Genomic DNA, 22467 nt, shown 5'->3' on the forward strand with positions numbered 1-22467 from the left:
CTCTGTCTGTGTGTCTGTGTGAGTGGCTCTGTCTGTGTGAGTGGCTCTGTCTGTGTGAGTGGCTCTGTCTGTGTGTCTGTGTGAGTGGCTCTGTCTGTGTGTCTGTGTGAGTGGCTCTGTCTGTGTGTCTGTGTGAGTGGCTCTGTCTGTGTGTCTGTGTGAGTGGCTCTGTCTGTGTGTCTGTGTGAGTGGCTCTGTCTGTGTGTGCGTGGCTCTGTCTGTGTGCGCGGCTCTGTGTCCGCGAATACTCTCTAGTACTCTCTAATGCCATTGTAAATGACAATACCATTTATTTATGTTTAAAAAAAAATGAAAAAAAATGTCATGAGCAATGCCAATAGCTCTACCTTTCATAATGCCGAGACCATTGCATTGTAAATGCTTGTTGAGTTCTGGTATGGGAAAAAAAGAAACAGGAGGTTTTCTTGTTAGTACCCAAGCCCACACAATACTCCTACGGCGAAACCAAGATTTAAAAGGGGGGGGGGGGGGGGGGGGGAAGGGGATTGCATACAATTTACTTTCCACCCAGTTAAGCAGCGGTCATGTGGATGGGACATTAAGATAGCAGGGAATGTCTAACAACTTATCCAATTACTACATGTGTTTCTCAAGTCAGAAAACCCAAACCAAATTAGGTGATGGTACTTATGAAGTGACTAACTGCACCGCAATTTACAGACCATTAAGAAATGGCTTCAGTAAAAGTGAAAATCCAAAATTCACTGTGCTAAAATATTCAATCGACCCCTCACTGGCCAGGCCAAACCAGTCTAGATATGCTTGCATTCCCTGGCCTGGTAGGGCAGCATTGAATGTTCCTACTAAAGCAGGACCAAGACTGATTTTGCACATTGCTGGTCTCTGGAGTGGCAGTATATATCTTGCGAACGGCATTCCAATTAGGCGCTTAGGCCACAAAATAAACACCAAGGCCTCGTCTTATGCCAACATCCAAAGGTTCATCGTATTCATAAACCTGTTGTGATGCGTTTTGCCCGCGAAAGGGCTTGTTCACACAACTCGATCACAACTGTTCAACCATTATATGCACAACAATACAATAAAGTTAATTTGCATGGAAAGAGGACTAATCGTGATGGACCAGGAAATGAATGCCATCTTAAGTTGGGTATTTCCAACGTAAAGCATACTGCTCTGTTGCCTTGTGGGTAATGTAGTATGACAGTGTCATGTGTGTCATCCGTTATGTTACCCTGAAATAGCGACCTCCAAATTGTAATGAAGTCCCACTAACCAGGAACCGAGTAACGTTCTGGCACATTGAAAAGACTTTCCCACTAACCAGGGATATACACATAACGTAATGCTCTCCAGGCACGGTCATCGCATAATCCGCACATCTACATACCAACGCGCAAGCAAGGGACAGATACTTGTACGCATCCTGCTAACATACGAATAATAATAGGCACCAAATGGCCAGTATGCTGGACATGGCCGTACTTCATTAAACACGGCACATGCTAACACATGGGTCCTGCGCTCATTGTGCCATATATGAATTAAGTTGTACCTCATCGATAAGGGCCAATAAAGCTAAAACCAACCAATTGTTACTCGTACTTTCATTTAGGGATCCTGGCCTGATGGTTTGGGCTGGACTTTTTCCACTACAACAGGAAAAAAACAATTTGAATTTTAGCTGGTCTGGAGAGGCATACAGAAATAAAAATTATTTGAAAGAGCCCTGCGTAACTATTAATGTCTGAGATGATTTTAAGCATTTCATCCATTTCTTTTTGGGTTTTTTTCAAATTCACTGCGTAGCACTGCTATGAGAAAGTCTGGGTGTATGTGATTGCTCACAGATGCTTGGTGACGAAATTGCTTCCTAGTTTAAAATCATGTTCCACATTCTTCTACTTTACAATATATTTTTCTCGTGATCAATACCATCTGAGCAAGTCATGGTTGAACAAAGATTCAACAAATAGTAATGCAACAAGTAACCACAACAAGAGTTCAGCTTGTAAATTAACAAATAAAAAGGAGGGACCAACGCAGGTTTGCAGAGTGGGCCCAAAACGTATTTTCTACAGAAGTAGCAGTGTACAGATATGCAACAAACACATACAAAAAAAAACTCCTTCAAGAGAAAACATGTAGATAATAAAGGAAGCAGTTCCTACCGGCACTGTTCGCCTCCGACTCAAGGATGTGAATTTCCGTGCAATCAGCCAGTGAGTGCTCCAGGCAGAGCTGTAAGAAGCGAGCTTGAGTCCGGGTGATGCGCTTGAGGAGGGACAGCAGGGCTACTGTTTGCTCACACTCATTCCAGCCTTTAAACCAGTCTGACAGCTTGCTCACCTGATCGCGAAACATCATGGTGACAGGCGTATCACAAGAACGTCAGTTAATGTTAAGCACACCAAATAGTAAGGGGGAACTCCATCACATTCCTTTGGCATCAGCCATACGGCTGTCCACAGTATCTTGATAGGGCGTACTTTCTACAAAATCTGATTACATGAAGAATGTGTTTCTGTAGAATAAGGATGTACGGTCAGTTTTTTTTTCTTTTCCAGGGGCTGTTTCTTTAAACTTTTCTCCCTTCTGTCACTTCTCAGGCAATTTGCATCTGATGAGAAAAAAAACTCCTAAAAAGTATGATAAAAAAAATAAGATTACTAGGAACATTATACAATGTCTCACTCAGATGCTCTCAAAATATCACTCAATGTTACACAACTCCAATGTAGGCTAATTTAACAAATACTGAATGTACTTTTATAAAAATTGGATTATGCTAGAAGTAATCACAAATGTTAATAAACTTTCTATAGTCAATGGGCATAGAAATAAATAAGTAACAGTAACAAGTGAGGAGGCGGTCAGATTAAACTTTTACAATCTGGCATGGTGGTGTATTTACTAATAAAACTGGAGGCAGGTATTGGTCCAAATCAATACTTTACGTACTTCATGGCCCTCCGCCACTCCTTCCTTATAACTGCCCACTTAAAATAGCGGGAAGTACGTTTAAATATTTGGGTATCCACGTCACTTCTGACTCAAGAGAAATTTTTAATAAAAACCTACAGCCCCCACTGGAGCGTCTTGGGAGAGATGTGCGCCACTGGGAGACACTGCCACTGACGTTAGTTACTTGGAAAGGCAGCACTTTTTAAAATGATGGCCTTGCCCCGCTTCCTATATGTCCTGGAGAATACACCAAACCCAGTGAAGCCTGCCTACTTTAAAGCCATCGCGGCGCAGGTCTCTAGCCTCTTATGGGGTAGTAAGCCACCACGCAAAGCTCCGGTCAAACTGGTGAGAGGGTGGTACGACGGAGGAAGAGCGCTCCCTGATGTGCAGCTCTATTACTGGGCAGCACAGCTCAAGGTAATTAATCACTGGCTCCATGTCTCGCTATCCGACCCGGCATATAAGGCAGATAGAGCACAACTTGGTATGAGAGGTATGCTTACACCCTTATATGAAAAAAAATTGCCATTGACAATGTTTGGCACACTGCGACATACTCTGATGTTATGGCACACTGCACAGACAAAACTGGGATGGCGGGGGGTGTGGACACAACTTACACCACTATGGGAGAACAAAAAACTAGGAAAACTTAGAAACAGCAAGGGCTTCGACCGATGGGACGATATAGGGATATCGACGGTTGGGGACTTGTGACAAGGAGGGGGAATGGTACCGTTTGAGCGTCTTCAACAACTATATGAACTGGCGCCCTCTGAAATGTTTAGATATACACAAATTAGACATGCCCTGATGATGGCGCAGGGAGGAGGAATTCCTATAGCCCAGGACATATTGTTTGGGGTCAAGGGCAACAAGTTTTAATGTGTATTTTGTCCTTGGGACAAGTAGGCCCAACCCCCTGCAGCACAAACCCTTTGGCTGCCAGTTTCCAGTACCACATTAAGGATCAGGGAAGGGTACTGCCTGTAGTTAAGTTAATATTTGTGTGCATGTGTTAATGCTGTTCAAACTTGTATTTATGGTTCATTATTTGAAAGCCTTTATTATTAGGGTAAGTAAATATACGTTCTGACTGCACTACTGACAGTGGTTCCAGTATGAAAATGTGTTCACACAGTTTCAAAGTTTAGCAACATGAGGCTATGCATGATGCTCACAGAATGCGCTCTGATTAGATGCAAATATTTGCAGAAGCTTGAAAGCAAGATTAATTTTCTTTGCTTTCAATATGAAATGCTCCTAAAAAAATGAAACTAGGGAAAAAAACATTTTGCTAAACTATAGTAAAATTTCAGGTACCATTTCTTTGCAGCATCATTTAGTAAAATGTGTTGATGCATGCTAGTATTTCCCAAAAATATTCATATTGGAAAATGTGTGTAACCAGTTTCAATAAGATTATGGGAAACAAAAATAAACAAGCCTTGGCAAAGCCAGTAGGTCTGACATTGGTCAGCTTTTTAGTTTGGCAATGCGTGACTTGTTTTGGCATGGCTTTAGTAAAACCTTATTGATGCGAGAGCTGTCGGGCCATCACCATTATAACAAACATTGGCAAACGCAAAAATAGTTTTTGGTCTAAAAAAAGCACACACTGCCACATTAGTTACTGGCACTGAACAAAACTTTGTGTACCGATATGCTCCTTGTGAAAGCGCAGAATGCTGTCACTCACAGTGAAGCCAGCCAATACAAGAGATCTTATATAATGAGATTGCTGCCATAATTTGTGGCAGCACTACATGGCACCAAAGGGACAAGTGGATTTTGTTACAGGACAAGTAGATTTATGAAGCAACCTGCCCAACGGACAAGTAGATATTGTAATAAATTCCACACCCCTGCGGCGATACCACCGGGCTCCGATGTCCCAGAGGCGTCCCCAATGGAGGATAGGTTGCTGACTGATTTCATGCACAAGAAGGCTACCTCTTTTACCTATCGTAAGTTGGTAAACAACTTACCCGATCCTACCGGCCCTCTGAAACTTAAGTGGACGCAGGACATAGGGGAGATGGAAGACTCGGAATGGCAGGAAACGTTAGCGTCCCCGAGGGAGGTGGAAATACCCTCGCGCCTTAGACTTGTACAACTCAGAATTTTGTACAGATCCTACTACACCAGACTTGTTTTACATAAGATAAGAAGAATAGACCACCCCTTCTGTCTCCGGGGCTGCGGAAAAGAGGGAACCTTTTATCATACTATATGTGAATGCCCCAGAATAGCAACGTACTGGCACAAGTGTTACGTACCATGTCACAAGCGCAGGGGGTGTCGCTCACACCAGAACCACGCAGATGCCTATTAAATATATGGGAACCGAAAGATCTCACACGCCATGGGTAGAACTGGGTCACAAATGGAATAATGATAGCCAAGAGGAATATAGCACAAAGATGGGGAGGGGTAGAGGTGCCTAAACTAACAGCGTGGAGCAAAGACATGGATGAGGCTATGATAACTGAACGGGCAGTGTTTAGTAATAGAGGATGCCCCAAGAAATGGACTAAACTCTGGGGGACACGGAATGAATATAGGGGAGGTAATGGTTATCCACCAACGGATAATGACAGGGAGGACTCAGGCTTGGATGAAGGATGAAGGAAGAGGGGTGGTGGTGGGGTGGTGGGGGGGGGGGGGGGGGGAGGACGGAGCCTAACAAATACTGTGAATAATTGGGAGAACAATGTATATGTACTATGTGTAGAACTGTGTATTGTTGAAACGTGGAGTAATACAGATTTATTATGGATACAAACAGCTCAAGTTACTGACATGATGGAAAAAAAAAAAAGTAAAAAAAAAAAACTGGAGGCAAGTAAGGCAGATCAGCAGAGAAACGTGTTAGCAGACCTTCATGTACATCGACATACCTGAAATGCAGAATGTGATGAAAACCAGAATGAAGTGCAATGGCTGCCCAATTGCTTAATATGTGAAAATAGGTTCAGTTACAATGGGCCAGGAAACCGGTTTGGAAGGGGACCGACAGATCAGATTTGACACACTCAAAGATTTTGAAGGGGGTGGGCCAGAAGATAAGTTACTCCATCATGGCTACCTCCAATAAGTGAGAAGAAGAAAGATGAGAAACTAAAGTGGACATGTTTTACTTGTGTAATCTACATAGAAATAACAGTGAAACCTCATTCCAATTTATTAATCATTAATGGTTTAAACAGTTGCACATGTTTTCACCTGGTTAGTTTGATGTTTCCAGTCTGTTTGCTTTTCAGTTGAGTAGAATTGCTCTGAACATTCGCTTATTAAAAAGCCAAAACAAATGTTTAAAAAAAACGATTATATTTAAGGTAGCAAACAATGAGGCTATGCATTATCTATCACACATGCACGTGTGCACCATACGGCTTGGTGGCAAAGCGAAATAACATTTCCACACTCATGTGCAGCAGTTTTTTGTTGTTGTTTTTTTACTGGTCCAAGACGGAGGGCATCTATTTGAAACGTTAAATTACAAAAAATTACATACATAATTTAATAAAGAGCAGCCCAATAGCAAACTAAACCTGCCAGAACTCTCAAAAAAATGTCTAAATTAGCACAATGGCAAGGTCCAAGGAAGCAACAGAGAAGCAGGCAGGAGGGTTAAGGGAGGACGCCAACAACACTGAACAGCAGAAGAATTAGGGTAGGGTGCGGGCAGAGAGGCAACAGAGGAACCAGGTTAGGGGCACTCAAAATTAAGACGCAGTGAAATAGTTGTAGGGTTGTGGCGCAACACAGAGAGCAGGGGGGATTTGAAAGTTGTGGAGCAGTATAAGAGACAAGAAAAAACGTACTCCGGTTTCTGTCACCAGGGGGATTATCGGTCAATGAGTCGGGTGACAAACCCCGGCTGCCCGGGGTCCTCCTGCTGGTGGCCACCGCCTGGGCTCTGTGGTCCAGGATCTCGCAGGCTGCTGAGGTCTTTATCGGGTCCGACGCTGCCCCGGGGGGGCCGTGGCTGACGCCCTACCAGCATCGGAGACTGGCGCTTTCACCGCTGTGGCGGACACATCTCCCCCGGACAATGGCGGCTGCCTGAGGCCTTCTCTGTGTCCCTGTGGCCTGGTCGGCCTCCTGCTTCACTCACCTTGCGGACCCTGAGGGAAGACACGGACACCATCCTGACGTAGGGGACCTGTGCCTGGGTGGATTCGGTGCCCGGGTCGGAGTATTGTCGGCCTGGGTGACGGATCCCTCTGCCTGGGATACATCACGGACGAGATGGGTCGTGATCGCACCTCGAGGACACCCGCTCCGCAGACCCAAAACAAAAAGGACCAATACACCACCGCAGACCGGAGCCTTACGGGTGTTGCAATGGGGTGCCCTCCCCTTGCCAGCGGCAACCTCTCGACCATCCTGTAGGCCATCAGTACCTCTCAGGCCTCGGTGGAGGAAAGATTGGTGAGGTGCGGGTCGATGTGGCCCTTACCTGCCAGGGCTTACGCAACGCCACAGCGAGAATTTCAGAGGCCGAGTCATGCATCTCCGTAGCTGAGGAGGAGTTGGGACAGTTGAAGACCCAGGTGGTCCGCCTGCAGACCCAAACCTCGGAACTACATCGATGGGCCGAAGATACCGAAAACCGCTCTTGGCGCAACAACCTGCGTCTTAGAGGGTTTACTGAGGGAGTCGAGCAGGGGCGGGCGGGCGCCTTGGTGAAGTCATGGATACCCAATGACGCTGCCTCAATGTAGTTTGCGGTTGAGTACGCCCACCGCTCCCATGTGCCCAGACCACCCCTGGGGGCACCTTCCCGTCCCCTCATCATCCGGATTCTCAACTTTCAGGACCGGGAAGCGAGAGCTGATGGCCCCCTCAAATGCCAAAACAGTACGATAATGGTCTTCCCGGACTATACGAGGAAAGTGCAGGCCCTTCGCCGCACATACACCGAGATCAAACAAAAACACTGCAATCTGGGTCTGCGGTACGCCCTTCTCTTTCCGGCGCATCTCTGTGTTGTTTTCCAAAGTAAAACAATCTTCTTTGACACTCCACAGGCGTCTGACGGCCCTAACCGTACTAACTCTCTGATCGACTTGAGCCAAGTTCCAGGCCGGTCTGCGTCCCTGCGCCCTGTACTCTTGGACTCCGGCCTCTCCAGAAGTCCAGCGCTCCTGGGGACTGAGGATGATGCCGCTAGCGGATGACAGAGACATGCAAGTCTACCCGTGAAATAACACCTTTTTTGTTGTTTTTCTTTCATTCTGATGACATGAAGAAATCCGTCTGCATGGAGGGGTCCATCGCAGCCATGACCTGCCCAGCTAATGGTTTTAGATTAGCCTACTGTTCTAGTTATTGTTAACCTTTTTCTTTTCAGGACGACAGATGCTTCAATTTCGGACGTATAGAGTGGGGGGTGTTGGGGGTTTTGGGAGGGAGGATGGGCCGTTGTCCTCTGGACCTCCCTTTTTCTCTTGGCTCCGTTTGAGCCATTGGGTTTCGTTCTTCATGGCAGCTTATCAAGTACCTGCACCATCATCATCGACACAGGGCCTAACACTGCACGCAGGCCACATCCCCAAAACCTAGCTGTGAGGCGTTGCCCCTCCTGGGACTGGGCCCCCACACAACCTTTTATTCGTACACCCTCCACGACACAGATGCCCTCTCACGGTAGATCCCTCCAGGTATTGTCGTGGACCCTAAATGGTCTATTAGACCTGATCAAGCGCACAGCAGTCCTCCGCAACACCCAACGCCAGGGACCCGACGTCCTTTTCCTACAAGAGACTCACCTCCTGTGGAACCATTGCTCATTTCTCGCCGCTACGGATTCGGTAGGGTTTGGCATTCTGGTTTCACACGGGGATCCTGAGGGGTGGCCATAATGACTCGAAGAGGTCTCCACTTCACCCCAGTACATGTGACGACTGACCCGCAGGGCCGTTATGTGGCCTCATCTGGAAGGGCAGACCCTAAACATACTATCCACATACATCCCTCCAGCCACACTACCCTCTACTCTTCAACGTCTCACAGAGGTGATCTCCTCCTTTCCTTTGGCTACGACAATAATAGGGGGTGACTTTAACGCAGTTATGCAGCCCTCCCTTGATACAACGGGAGAACCATCCTCCTCGCGCCTCACCTCAGCCAAATGACTTTCAGAGTGGGTGACCACCCTGGGCCTATGCAACGCCTGGAGGATCTTGACTCCCCGCCAATACACCCACACTTCTGCAGCTCACCACACCCACTCCCGCATCGACCTGCTCCTGTTGCAAGTCACTGACTGTCAATTGGTTACTGACGTCTCCATTCTCCCAGTGGACCATTCCCCGATCTTTCCCCGCTTGGGACACACCTCTGGGGAAGTAAGTACGGTCTGACGGTTGAATGCATGGTTCTTGCAGGATGCGGAGATTAGAGACACCCTCGCAGTGGAACTAGAACAATACTTACTGACTAACAAGGGTTCAGTTCCTTCACCGGGTACGCTGTGGGAGGCCGGTAAAGCTACCATGCGTGGTGTGGCTAGGGGCTGGTTCGCTTGAAACGGGCAGCACAGACCCGTTTGAGTCATCTAGAGGCCCAGGACACACGATTAGAATTTGACCTGGACGCTGCAGATGATGCTCATTCCACGCGGCAGCTGGCGATGCTCCGGGAAGAGATCCAACTGTTCTCCCTAGACTCGGCTTAGATGTTATGGTGCTCTTCTGTGGCCCGCGTTTATGGGTGGGAGGACAAAAATGGGAAACTGCTCCACAACCTGGTTTCCTATCACAAGGCTAACCGCATTATCCCTGAAATCAGCGATGCTGATGATATCCATCACTGTACCTCCTGGGCTATCGCCTAAACATTTCGCTTGAGCACGTGACGGAGAGCAGCTCCTTCCATTTGGAGACCAACGTGGCTACTATTCTGGTCATTCCAAAGACCCAACCGCCCTCTCTCTCTCTCCTGTGTGGACTACCGCCCGATTTCTCCCATCAACACTGAGATGAAGACCTTTGCCACTGCTCTGGCCCAACGCCTTCGCCCCCTGCTACACGGGTTGGTCCACCCAGACCAGTGTGGCTTCATGCCTTCTCGGGGTACCCGGCATTGCAAACGACACCTCCACCTTGCCCTTGCACACCTTCACCTCCTCACCCCATATCTGGCGCTGCTCCTCGTGGACTTCGAGAAGGCCTTCAACACGGTTGATTGGAGCCATCTGGAGGGCATTCTCATCGTGATGGGCTTCGGCCCCTTTTTTAGACTGGATATCCGAGTCTTGTATTCCAACCCTAGAGCACCAGTCCTAACCAACGGAGCCCTCTCTGCGGCGTTTCCTATCCAGAGAGGCACCCGTCAGGGATGCCCCCTCTCGCCACCCTTATTCGCACTGGTGCGGAAGCCCCTGGCCTGTCTTGGACGTGCTGACCCCCTAATTCGAGGCTGATCCTGTAATCCCCACCATATAGACAAAATTGCCCTATACGCAGTTCTCCGGGCCTTCGAGGGGGTCTCAGGCCTTCGGCTCAATCCAGCAGAGTCCACTTTGGTTCCTCTCCATTTGTCGAGGTTCTGCTTTGACTGGTAATCTACTATCCCCCTGCGACGCCAATCATTCAAATACTTGGGGATCTGGATAACCTTGCTTCCGGAGCTGAAAATGGCTCTTAATCTCACACCACTTGTCACGAAGGCCCAGGCTGATCTCAAACGCTGGCAGTCTCTGCCACTCAATCCACTCGGAAGAGGGGCGCTTTTTAAAATGAAGATCCCCCCCGCCCCGCTTTTTATATTGTCTCCAAAATATTACCTTTCATCTTCCAGATGGTTGGTTTTGAGAGTTTGCCGGTATACTTAAATGGTTGTTAGGGGGAGGCGGAAGGCCTCACGTGGCCCTGGCTCGCGGCCCAATTCCTCCCTTTGATGGAGGTATGGGCATGACCAACCTCCACCCTAGATTACCTGGCCACTAGACTCATTGTAGTGCATGACTGGTTCGCCGGTGGCTGGTCCGACCGTACCGAGCTCAGAATCATGGACTTTCCACAGCTCCCCGCCTATCTGTACGGGGCCACCCCATTTCACATGCCATCCCACCTGTCACTAAAGCGGTCCTAATGGCTTGGCGCTCTGCCCTACAATACACGCGATGGGACAAGAAACTTACTCAACCCACGTCTCTGTGGCACGGCACCTGGCTCCACGAGGTGTCGACCCTTCAGGGTTTTCGGCAGTGGGATCGGATTGGGATTTAACTCCTCGGGGATATCTGGGTGGGAGACCACATAAGAACTTCTTCCGCCCTGCAACTCGGTCATTCCCTTCACTCCTCCCAATTCTATAAATATTTGTAGTTCCGACACAAGCCCTAATGTCCACATCCCACCAGCCACCTCCCTCCCTGAATTTAGCCCAAGTCATGATGGGAGACTTGGGTAAAGGGAGGGGGGTTCCACGGATTTACCGCTCCCTGGTGAACAATGGCCCTGCGACCCTATACTCTTTCCGCACCCGCTGGGAGGGTTGGTTGGGCACCTTAGAAGAGGCGGACTGGCGAGACACGCTCATGGCCCCTAAAACCTCGACACCTCCTCTAAATTACGTCTTGTACAACTTTATTATTTGCACACGGCGTACATTACCCCTGTGCGTCTGTACAGGGCAGGGCTGCGCCCCTCCTCAGCCTACACTCAGTATAACCATGCCCTGGCTGATTTCTACCACATGGTCTGGCAGTGTCCTCTTCTTGCTGCCTTCTTTGGGATGGGTGGTTCCCCATGACCCCTTCCGTCTCCTTCTAGGAGTTTTTGATGGTCTCGACAGCTCCAGAGCAGACAAACGTTTCTTGAGCACTGCAATTGTGGTGGCTAAACGAGGCATTGCGGCGTCTTGGTCCCAGCCAGAAACCCTACTGTTAGTAAATGGCGACGTGGGGTGGATTGGTGTGCGGCCCAAGAGGAACCCCTCTTTGAGGCTAGGGGGTGTCCTAAGAAGTTCGAAAAGATGTGGGGCAAGTGGCTAAATTTGTTCTGATTATTATACAAGTTTCTTTCCACTTATGCTACATCTGTGAGGTAGCCCCACCGAGGCCCCTATTCCTAGGCCCGGTGTACTGCTGTCCAGTGTCAATGGAATCTGATACAGCGTATAAGTTATTGCTGTCTTTATCTGCTTTGCTATAAATGCCAATAAAATTGATTATCAAAAAAAAAAGTGTGTAGAGTACAAAGCACAAGTCATGAGTTTCTTAATTAGCAATTAGTCTCCCAGATGATGCACGGAGGTACAGGTTCAATGTCACTATTACCCAAATCATTCACTCAGCACAAGCTAGTGACAAAAGTATGACCACTTTAAAGAAAACAAATTAGCACTTGTAAAAGGGCCAAGACTAGTGTCAAATTCACCACCTGATTTTTATAGTTCAGCAGCTACTTAAGCCTGAAAAGGTTTATATATTCGACATTCATTTGTTTAACATTTTGCTGACAAGGCAGACAATCCTAACATGAAAACATTTAATTATACACTAAAATACCAGCACATTTGCGGATAGGTTAGGGGTCTGCATACACTTGAAGATGTTATAGCCGAACAATATAAAATACTCATTCCTGAGACAGCAGACGCTGGAATAATGGTCTATATTTCATCAAGCAGACCAAATTCCTTTAAGATCGCCTATGTTCTGTACACTACTAGAGTTGGTGTCACTAAACTGTTTATTTTGATGCAGGTCATGGAACCACTAAATGTGTACAGATATGGTCTGGTATCACAAGAGGGAGATCACCAATAATGCTTTACAATCAGCACTGGCGCAAAGACTTCACTCCAACCCGTGGGAAGGGGCAAACTGGGGCTGGATAACTTTTATAGTTGCATGTTCTGCACCAAAACCATCTCCGGATAGGAAGGTAAATTTACACTAAAATGTTCCTACTTAACTATGTAGTCATTCAGATGTATTTCTGCTGAAAAAAAAAAAAAAAAAAGGCTAGATGACCAACATACTGGTAGTAAATTTGCCCTACACAAGCCGCACCAAACTAATTCATAGACTGAAGGGACAATGGGTCCTGAAGTTATCTTTCTTTCCTCCCCCACTTTAAAATTCAAACAAAGACTGAGAAGACAATGCTACGTTTTATAGAGTATGGGAAGGAAAAGAAAGTAAGTCAATTACAAACTACACAATGAACTAGTTGTAAATCAGTGACAGTATGAAGTAAATTCTGTAACTGTTACGCAAGAGACACAGAAGTATACCACTAAATGGTTTGCTATGTAAAGGAAGACTAGAAAGAGAAAGAGTTATTTAAGATATAAAGTATGCTCATTTGAGACATTGACACTGGTTTCTTGAGTGCAGTTCATTTTTTAAATATTAATATTAAGCAAAGTTATTATATGGATGTTTTGTATAGGTATCTATCAACCTAAGACCAAAAAAAGCAACTAAAGTTACTGGTGTCAGGAGATAAGAACTGTTCTCAGTTGCATTACTCGACTGTGCAGGCACATAAAGTGCTTCCAATATCGTGGAAGAACAGCATGACTTGTACTGATAATTTCTGAATCATATTTCGTGGAAGGAGTTATGAGAATACACCATCAAGACCTTACAAACAGCAAGACTAGCAGGTATGATCCAGTAAAAACTACAGGCCGAATTAACTTGATTTCCAAGATCTGAAACATTGTTGTAACTTTCCCCGCGTGTTGAATTCCACAAGAGTTCCATGTTAGAAGCAAAAGTTTTGTTAGGCTTCTACACTAAAACAGCTGACTATCTGAAATCTTGTATTTTCTACAGCTGTGTTCGTCTTTTTCCATCTATGTTATTCTGGGTTCCTTGATTCTCTTAACCACTGATTTTTATTTAATGGGTTGCTCCAAGTTCTGATATGCCCTATAAATTGGAGTGATATTGCACTCAGACATGTGAGCACTTTAACAGCCACTATTTTTACATTTTAGCTAGAAATGCCCTTCAGAAATTATCAATGAAAATACTTGGGTAGTTTTTTTATACTCGAGGGCAAAACAAACATGCAGAACAAACCCTTAAAGAGCACCACGTCACACGAACATTTTTCCTATATGTAGAAGTCCTACAGAGCTCAACTAGGTTATTACAGACCTCACCTACTGTTATGTCACAAGCCGGTCACCACTGTTCGCAATCTGGGGGTTATGATGGACAACAAACTCAGCATGGAAGCCCAGGTTGCGAAAACAGTGTCCACCTGCTCCGCCCTTATTCGATCACTTCGCAAGATCTTGCCACTCCTTCCCTCACAGGCCCGGGCCTTAATAGTCAGGTGTACCATTCTTAGTCGCCTTGACTATTGCAATGCGCTGTTGCTCGAGGCCCCGTCTGTGTTGCTAGACAGACTCCAAAGAGTTCAAACTGCCGCTGCCAAACTGGCCCTGGGCTGGCCTAGGAGATCCTCGGCCACTGCGGCACTGGCCGAGCTTCATTGGCTCCCTATGAAACAGCGAGTTGCTTTTAAATCGCTCTGTCTTGTTTTTAAAGCTTTGCATGGAGTCGGGCCCGGCCCCCTGCAATCTATGTTTGACTGGTACATTCCAACCAGAGCCCTCCGATCTACAACGGCCTGTCTTGTCAAAGTACCAAGATTTTAAAAAGTCAGGACAGGAGGAAGATCTTTCAGGTTTGCAGCAGCGAAACTCTGGAACAGCTTGCCTTTGGATGTCCGTCAAACAAGTGAACTTCTACCTTTTAGGAAACGGGTCAAAACTTGGCTGTTTCCAAAATGTTAACTGCTGATTATTCAACTGTTGTCTCCCAGTGCATCTTTCTTAGGAGTTATCTCAGCGCCAGGATACCTGTAAGGTGATAGCTGCGCTATACAAATGTTTTAAATAAATGTCAAAAAGCAACAGAGGGACACAACTTGGCCGTAATACATTATTGCAAAGGGCAGAGCCGATCTAGTCAGCAACTCAGTTAAGTGTCATCAGACCATATGAAACTGGCCATTCTACAACAGGAATTAAGCTAAAGTACAAATTGCAAACAATTGCGATCGAGGTTGGTGGGCGTTCATATCAGTTTCCAAAAAGTACTTGTATGATGGTGAGGCTACGCTTGAAGCAAAATCTTTTATTCCATTGCGTCAAATAGTTGCTGGATTAAATTCAAAACTTTATTCAATCTATTATGAATGATAACGTTGTCAAAATTATTGACAGAAGCTGGATTTAGTTAATAACAGAAAAAGAACATTTTTTGTGGTCTGGTTGGCTAGATTCCAATTGAGACCAGTTTTCGGTCAGCAGTCTTAAAGAGCTTGTTTTAATATCAATAGCCCACTGAGACTGTACAAGAAAGACCTCTGTCTCGCACCCAAATGAGCACTGGTTCTGCACTGCTTGTCAGTTTCATGAACAGTTAGTAAGTGTGGCTGATGTTCACAAAACACTGCAGTCAACGAGACCAGTAGTCGGAAATAGTGCTGGAGATTATCCTTGGCAGGGAATCCTGCGATTTCAACATGAGGAAAAGCATGCCTTCCTTCCTAAAACTCAGACGGGACAGGCTTGGCAAAACCACACCGCAGGCAGACCAGCCTGGTTTAATTATAGCTTATGATATAATGCAAGCACCCAGCACTGAAAGAATGTTGAGGTGGAAGAAGTAAACAGGAACAAACAAAATTTAACTGGAGAGTCTAAAATTCGAGCTGAAATGGTAGCACATGCAATATGGTACATCCTACAGACTGTGGTTTGATTGTAAGATTTCTGCACTGGGCTTAGATCAGCTTTTTATCCGGTACTTTCAATCTTCCGTGAAAATGTTGAAGACAGAACAATGCAGATAGAGGACATTAGAAATTCACATATAAACTATTCTGGCCAAACAAAAATAAATACAAGCTGAAAAAACAACATTGCAGACAGACTGTGATAAAAGAAAGGTTAAAGTGACTAATGTCCACTGTTCAAAATTGTGCTTAATATAAAAGCAAAAATGAATTTCCAAGTATGATGATACAATGGAAGTCATAATCCCAAAAAATTGCAGGGAACAGAAATGATTTAACATCTTACGCACCATAACCAAACACTAGAAGTCAATACATCAGGTAGGGTTATTCCATTGAAGTGCTCATCTAATCCCAGAACTGCATTTCAATATAAATGTTTATTGTTGTTGTTTTATGATGCATGCCAATTTGTTTGTGCTCTAAAGTGGGAACGTGCTCTGAAGCAGATGAGTGTCATTTACTTACATTACAGAAACCTATTGGCATACAGACTGCATCGTATGTGAGGATTTAATTCTGTGTTTATTTATCTCTGCGCCCAACAAAATTAGACTATGGTTTCTGCAACTTTTTGGGGGTTGACGTCAAGTGAAAGTAGAGGTTGCCAGAGCCAACACAGGACTAATCAAATGTTATAAGACCCGGAGAATAAACTGGCATGACTGATCTTTTCAGTATTCAAATTATATAAGAATTACTGTTCTGAATATGTAACCAACAAAAAGCTCACATTAGTGCAAAAAAGTGGGACGATGTGTATGTAAAGAACAAAGTATGCTTAGTTTCTCCTATGTGTACTTATTCTTGCAGAAAAAGCTTCCAGTTGACATTTTGAGACACGTCCTGGATGGACCAGAAAACTGCTACAACAGAAGTCATAGATACCCTAAAATATTAGTAGACATTCTGGTTTGCTTGCGCTTAAAACATGATCCATGGCATTTAATGTAACTGTAAAGACTACCTTTTTGGCACAAATTGCCCCTTAGAAAATGACATCACTCTCTACACCCACCTCCATTTTACCATGCTACCATCCAAGTAGGCCTCAAATTCAACAAGAGCCTTTCAAAACAATGATGCCCCCATTCACTACGAGTATAAAGACGAGATGTAGAAAACTAACTCTTGTAGCTGGCATTATATTCTGCAGGCGGGACAGCAGATGTCAAAGAGAAAAAATGGTTTACTGCAGGAAAATGTCTGGTTACTTACCAGTAAAGTTAATTACTCGGAGTCTACGACCTCCCCGCCACAGTCCTTACATCTATGAGCGTCTGCTCTTCCACTTAGACTTAATCAAGCAAAACCAAATTATACATACAGCTCCCTTCCCTCTAGGCCTCGCCAAATCCTATGGGACATAAAACCTCAGAGCTCATACCCGGAAATCTGTTATCCAAAACCAAATGAAGCCGAACAAAGGGAGGGGGAGAGGAATGGGAACCAGGACTGTGACTGGGAGGTGGTAGACTCGGAGTAATTAACCTTACCGGTACGTAACCGGGCATTACCTCCTCATCCTACCTCCCCATAACAGTCCTTACATCTATGAGCAGATACCCAAGCAATATTCGGCTACATACATTACTGGTGCAGAAACAGTAATTTATTACAAAAGCCACTGAGCAGCCCATTAGTAATCGTGAACAGAACTCAATCCGGCATCACCAAAACATGTTGAAACCTCACCACCCCCCACCAATCTGTAATGTGACATAAAGGTGTGTGGCGAACTCCAAGTGGCGGCATTGCAAATATCTGCCACAGAAGCTCCCTTCAAACACTCCCAAGAAGAGCCCATCCCTCTTGTAGAGCGACCCAGAAATGAGCCATGCACAGACTCACCCACAGACTCATATGCCGTAACAATAGCCCACTTCAACCACCGACAGAGTAGACATAGAAGACTGCATACCCTGTCCAGCTAAACCAAATGTTACAAAAAGTGAATCCAACTTATGAAAAGGACGAGTACAATTCAGATACACACAAATCCCCGCTTGACATCCAAACTGTGCAGAAGAACCAATCCTCTGTCTGAAGGTTAGAACAAAAAAAACTGGTAAACCCAACCAAACGTAACCACTGTATCCAGACTGCATTTCAAAAATGGTTCTTAACAGAGCAAGGAGCCCAACTCTTTTTACTGACGTAATATTCACCTTGATAGTGAGAAACCTACAGGAGACCTCTTCTAAAAGGTTCAAAAGGCGCCAATTGCATGGCCTGCAACACCAATGGCAAATCCAAACTTGGCGTCTGCGACTTCACCACTGGTTTCTTATGAAAACAACTCAAGAGTCTTGCTACCAATTGAACCATGCTCTCACATTCCGGATCTCTGAATGCCCCAACATCTGCCCTCTGTAGACGCAAAGTGGAAACTGCTATTCCCAAAACAAAAATGTCTTTAAGTCCAATATTTTAATCTTGTCCACAGTTAAAGCCAACCTACCTTTCCCAGAACACCATCTCTGAAAAGAAACCCAATGCCTGGCATAGGATTTCAGCGTAGACCGTTTCCTGAAGTGCTGAATAAAGAGTAACCTCAGGAGAACAATCTCAAGACACAAGGTTTATCTCTCAACAGACAGCTCGCCAACTGTATGTTATGTTAAAAAAAAATTATATAGCGCATCGTTCACCGGGTAGGTTTCTTGGCGCTTAAGAGCAGGGCACTACAACAAAGATGTGAGTTAGTTGAGATAGGCGGACGTAAAAAGCCAAGTTTTAAGGTGCTTCCTAAGCTGTAACCAGGCTAGACCCTCCTGAGACAGACTGGAAAAGCTTAGTGGGGAACCAAGGCCTCCTGCTTCAGCCCGGAACCACCAGATTCACGGGTGCTTTGTGACGTTTGATTTTTACCAGAACCCTCTGAATCAATATAATAAGAAGAAAGGCATACATTAACCCTTTCCTGCAGTGAAATGGCATTGCATCCACTTACCAAACAATGCTCAACTGACTCAAAGAGCAAAATGTGCCCATCGCACATTCTCTTGGGTCACAAACATATCCAATTCGGGAACCCCAAAATTTTGCATCAGGACACCAAATACTCCCTTCTCTAATGCCATCTCCGATAGGGAACGAAAAATCTTGCTCAAGCGATCAGCATCTGTGTTCAGTATCCCAGGAAGATGAACTGCCATCAGAGACAACAGATTCAGTTCTGCCCACTAGCCAATCTGCTGAGCCAACACATTCAAAGAAGCCTCTCTCACACTTCCTTGATTTATATAGTACACCACCCCTGTGCTGTCCGTCCTCAACAGAACTTCCTGTTGCAACACAACCGGAAGAAAATGAAGCCGCGCCAACTGTACAGCCTTCAATTCCCTCCAGTTCGAAGACCATTGAGCTTCTTGGACTGACCAGAGACCCTGAACTGAGTCTTGAGCTATGACAGCCTCCCAACTTAGCTCGTTGGCATTCGTTGTCAAGATCACATACTACTGGTGCACAAATGGAGAACCCTTCTTCAGATTCCCCACATCCACCCACCAAGCCAATGCTTGGGAGACTTCCTAACTACCCGGAATCATCTTTTCGTAATGCTGCAACCGGGTGAGCAAAGCTGAAGAATGTGATTTACCAAGGAATACAAATACAACCTGGCCCGAGGAATAATTATGAAAGTAGCAGCCATCAACACTTTGATTCTCAACCATTGTCTTGCAGTGGAAGCTGGGCGGCCAAGACTGTCCTCAGTTCTTTTATAAGGGTATTCGCTTTGTCTCTGAAAGAAACTCTTTCCCTTTCACCGTGTTGAAGTCCCCAACAATAAACAACAGTTCTTGAGAGAGAATCAAATGAGAATTCATGTTTATCAACCAACGTAAACTCTTCAGAAGACCGCAGACCTCCTGAATCTAGGACTGAGACTTAGAAAAAGAAGAGTAACAGATCAGCCAGTCATCTAAGTAATGGGACACCAGGAACCACTGTGAACGTAGCACACCTACCAAAGGGACCAACACCTTTGTAAACAATCTAGGAGGAGCAGAAAGACAAATGGGTAATACAAGAAATTGAAAATGATCTCCACCTACACAGAATCTCAGAAACCTATGCGATACCTGCTGAATTAGCACAAGAAAATATGCGTCCTTCAGGTCCAGAGATGCCAGAAAATCCCCTACCGACAGAAAGGGGAGAAAAATGTGCAAAGTCACCATCTTAAATGATTTGTGCGAGATGCACAAATTCCATGCCTTAAATCCAACACCAGCCTGTAATCCTCCTTTGGCGTCACCAAGAAAAAGGACCGATTATGTCCCCTCGCCCTGTTGATTCACTGAGACTCTGTTGGACTAGAGCGCCATTGTGAGTCTCTAAACCACTCCCAACAGGGCTGGTTTCTTCTTTGGCTTACCTCAAACAGGGGTAGAATTGATTATGTCCAAAGGAGGATTGAAAAACTATCAGATACCCCAATATGATAATTTTGAGCACCAAATGATATCTGGCAAACTCCTACCAAACCAGCAAAAGATTTGAGGCGACCCCCAACCAGAGACAAAGGATAACCATTACTTAGCTTGACCGGCAGTATCAGAACGTCTCTGCTGACTTATTAAAGAAAAGGACTCCCCAGCACGAAAGGGTTGAGTGGCTATTTTGTTCTGAAATGCATGTCCAAAAGCCCATTTATAGCCAGAAAATGTCCCTTTCTGGGGCTGACTGACTCGAGCCAGCAGCTTTTTGTCCACCGCCGTTTCTTCATCATCGCCTCCAATGGTTCCCCAAACAGCACCCACAAATGGCCTTCCACAGCTGCAGGCTTCGAAAAATCATAAAATTGTTACTAGACCTGCAGGTTTAGTGACTTAAATAATCTACTCAACCTATTTGTTATGCTTTTGACCCATAAACTAGTTTCAAATGATGTGAATATGGGCAAAAAATGTAATTCAGTGAGCCGCCATTTTCTTCATTATTACATATGAAAGCACCTTCAAATGTGTGAGTTCAGCATGTCTGCTGTACAAAAAACTATTTTGTTTGATTTAATAGACTATGCTTGTTTTCCATATATAATACAAATCTAGCCACATATAGGATACACATGAGCTCGGACTTGCCTCCTAGTTCATTAACAGCATTTTCTCAGGGCGGGGACAGGAAATTTCTCAAATCATATTTACAAACAACCACTTTTAATAAAGACATAACTAAAGCATGAATTGGTAGCACGCTGTCATTTGTAATCTGCAGATTTTACATTGAAATTACCACAATTTTTCCCACTGACATGCAGTGTTACTGATAAAACTATATAGTGTACAAACCATAATGTTTGGAAATAGAGTTTCTGCAAATGTGTCATTTGTACATCACCAAGTAAAGTGTTCTGGTTTGTTTTGCTACTATTTAACTCTGTTTGACTCCCACTTCTTAATTACAAAAAACTGTGCTTTTGTAGTTACTGATATATTTTGAAATATTTGTAATATTAATTTAGAGGTTGTTTATTTAAATGTTATGTGTTAGAGAAAAATAACTGACATCTTCAGACTGCTCACTTGACAAAAACCTTTAACTCTAGTAGAGAGAAAAATAAACCTCATTTTCCAAGCACCAATTGGTTAAAAGACAAGCTGACATTTGACTTCTTTCCTTGAACAGAAAGCAAATGTGTCAAGATAAAAACAAGATTTAATGGCATCTTTATTGCTCATTCACTTTCAGAATGAACAGAACACCTGTTCCTTTCCAGCCCAAGTATACTCGACTAGTAGATGCTAAAAATAGCTCGACCTGATAAAATTGTACTCAACTGTGAGCAGGCGAGTAGATTTTGGAGGCCTGAACTGCCTCCTTGCAGCAATGGCTGCACCATCAGCTGCTACATAAGCACTAAGAGAATCTTAAGATAGGTCCGACAAAAAACGCAACTGCTGCCAACATAGCCAAGGACTGTGCGATCATCATCCTGAAGCATTTGCTCTGAAATACTCTGACAGTCCTTTACCACGGACTGTACCATATAACTGGTATTTGCAGCTGATCTGATTGCAAAATTAGAAGCAGCAAATAACCTCTTCAGAGCCCCTTCAACCCGCTTATCATCCAAGTCTGAAGGCACTGCATCCTCAGAAACAATCATGCCCGGAGAAGTTAACCCAGCCATTAGGGTATGCACCTCCACCACTGAAGGGAATTCCTCCGCAAACCCATGAAGCGGATATCTTCAAGCTAGGAATCTTGGAAAAGCATGTTTGCCCACATCCTTCCGTTGTCATTCCAGAATATTCTGGACAGATTTATGCATAGGAAAAGACTCCAGCTCTTTGGTAATTTGCAGATAAATCCACTATTTCCTCGGCCACCTGGGAGTCTGGAAAAGTCAAATTGTCTTGCACATGTTGCAAGATACTCTTAAGCTCGGACCAATTAATTAAACTTCCCTTCGCCTGCTCCTCAGACTCACAGACAAGATCTGGAGGTCCGAGGGAATTCGACTTCTGTTTAGGGGCCACAGAGTATCTGGCTTGAAAAGCAGCAGAAACTACAGCCTCACCCATTTTTTGCACATCGGCAAACTAAGAGGAAGCCTGAGGAATAGGAATCACCTCCTCTACATAATCCCTCCATAATCGAGGATAAAAGGAAAGAAAGAAAGAGAAAAAACAAACAACCATATATACACATCACACAACAGTCCTTAGCAGATGCATAAAAAAATAGCATGGATTTTCAATAATTGTACAAGAGAAACTGATGCGTAGTT

General features: G+C 44.9%; 1 protein-coding gene across 4 annotated transcripts in view; it reads right to left on the reverse strand.

Moving 5' to 3' along the window:
* Positions 1–22467, reverse strand: part of SAMD4B (sterile alpha motif domain containing 4B) — a 1202466-nt gene that overhangs the window by 1174706 nt on the left and 5293 nt on the right. For all 4 annotated transcript variants that reach the window (XM_078661329.1, XM_078661328.1, XM_078661331.1 and 1 more), the window contains exon 2: positions 2154–2621. In XM_078661329.1, coding sequence (XP_078517455.1) covers positions 2154–2349 — 196 coding nt within the window. In that variant the 5' untranslated portion in view covers positions 2350–2621. The remainder of the gene's footprint in view (positions 1–2153; positions 2622–22467) is intronic.

The sequence above is a fragment of the Lissotriton helveticus genome, chromosome 9 (assembly GCF_964261635.1).
Source record: "Lissotriton helveticus chromosome 9, aLisHel1.1, whole genome shotgun sequence".
In the NCBI taxonomy this organism is placed as follows: domain Eukaryota; kingdom Metazoa; phylum Chordata; class Amphibia; order Caudata; family Salamandridae; genus Lissotriton; species Lissotriton helveticus.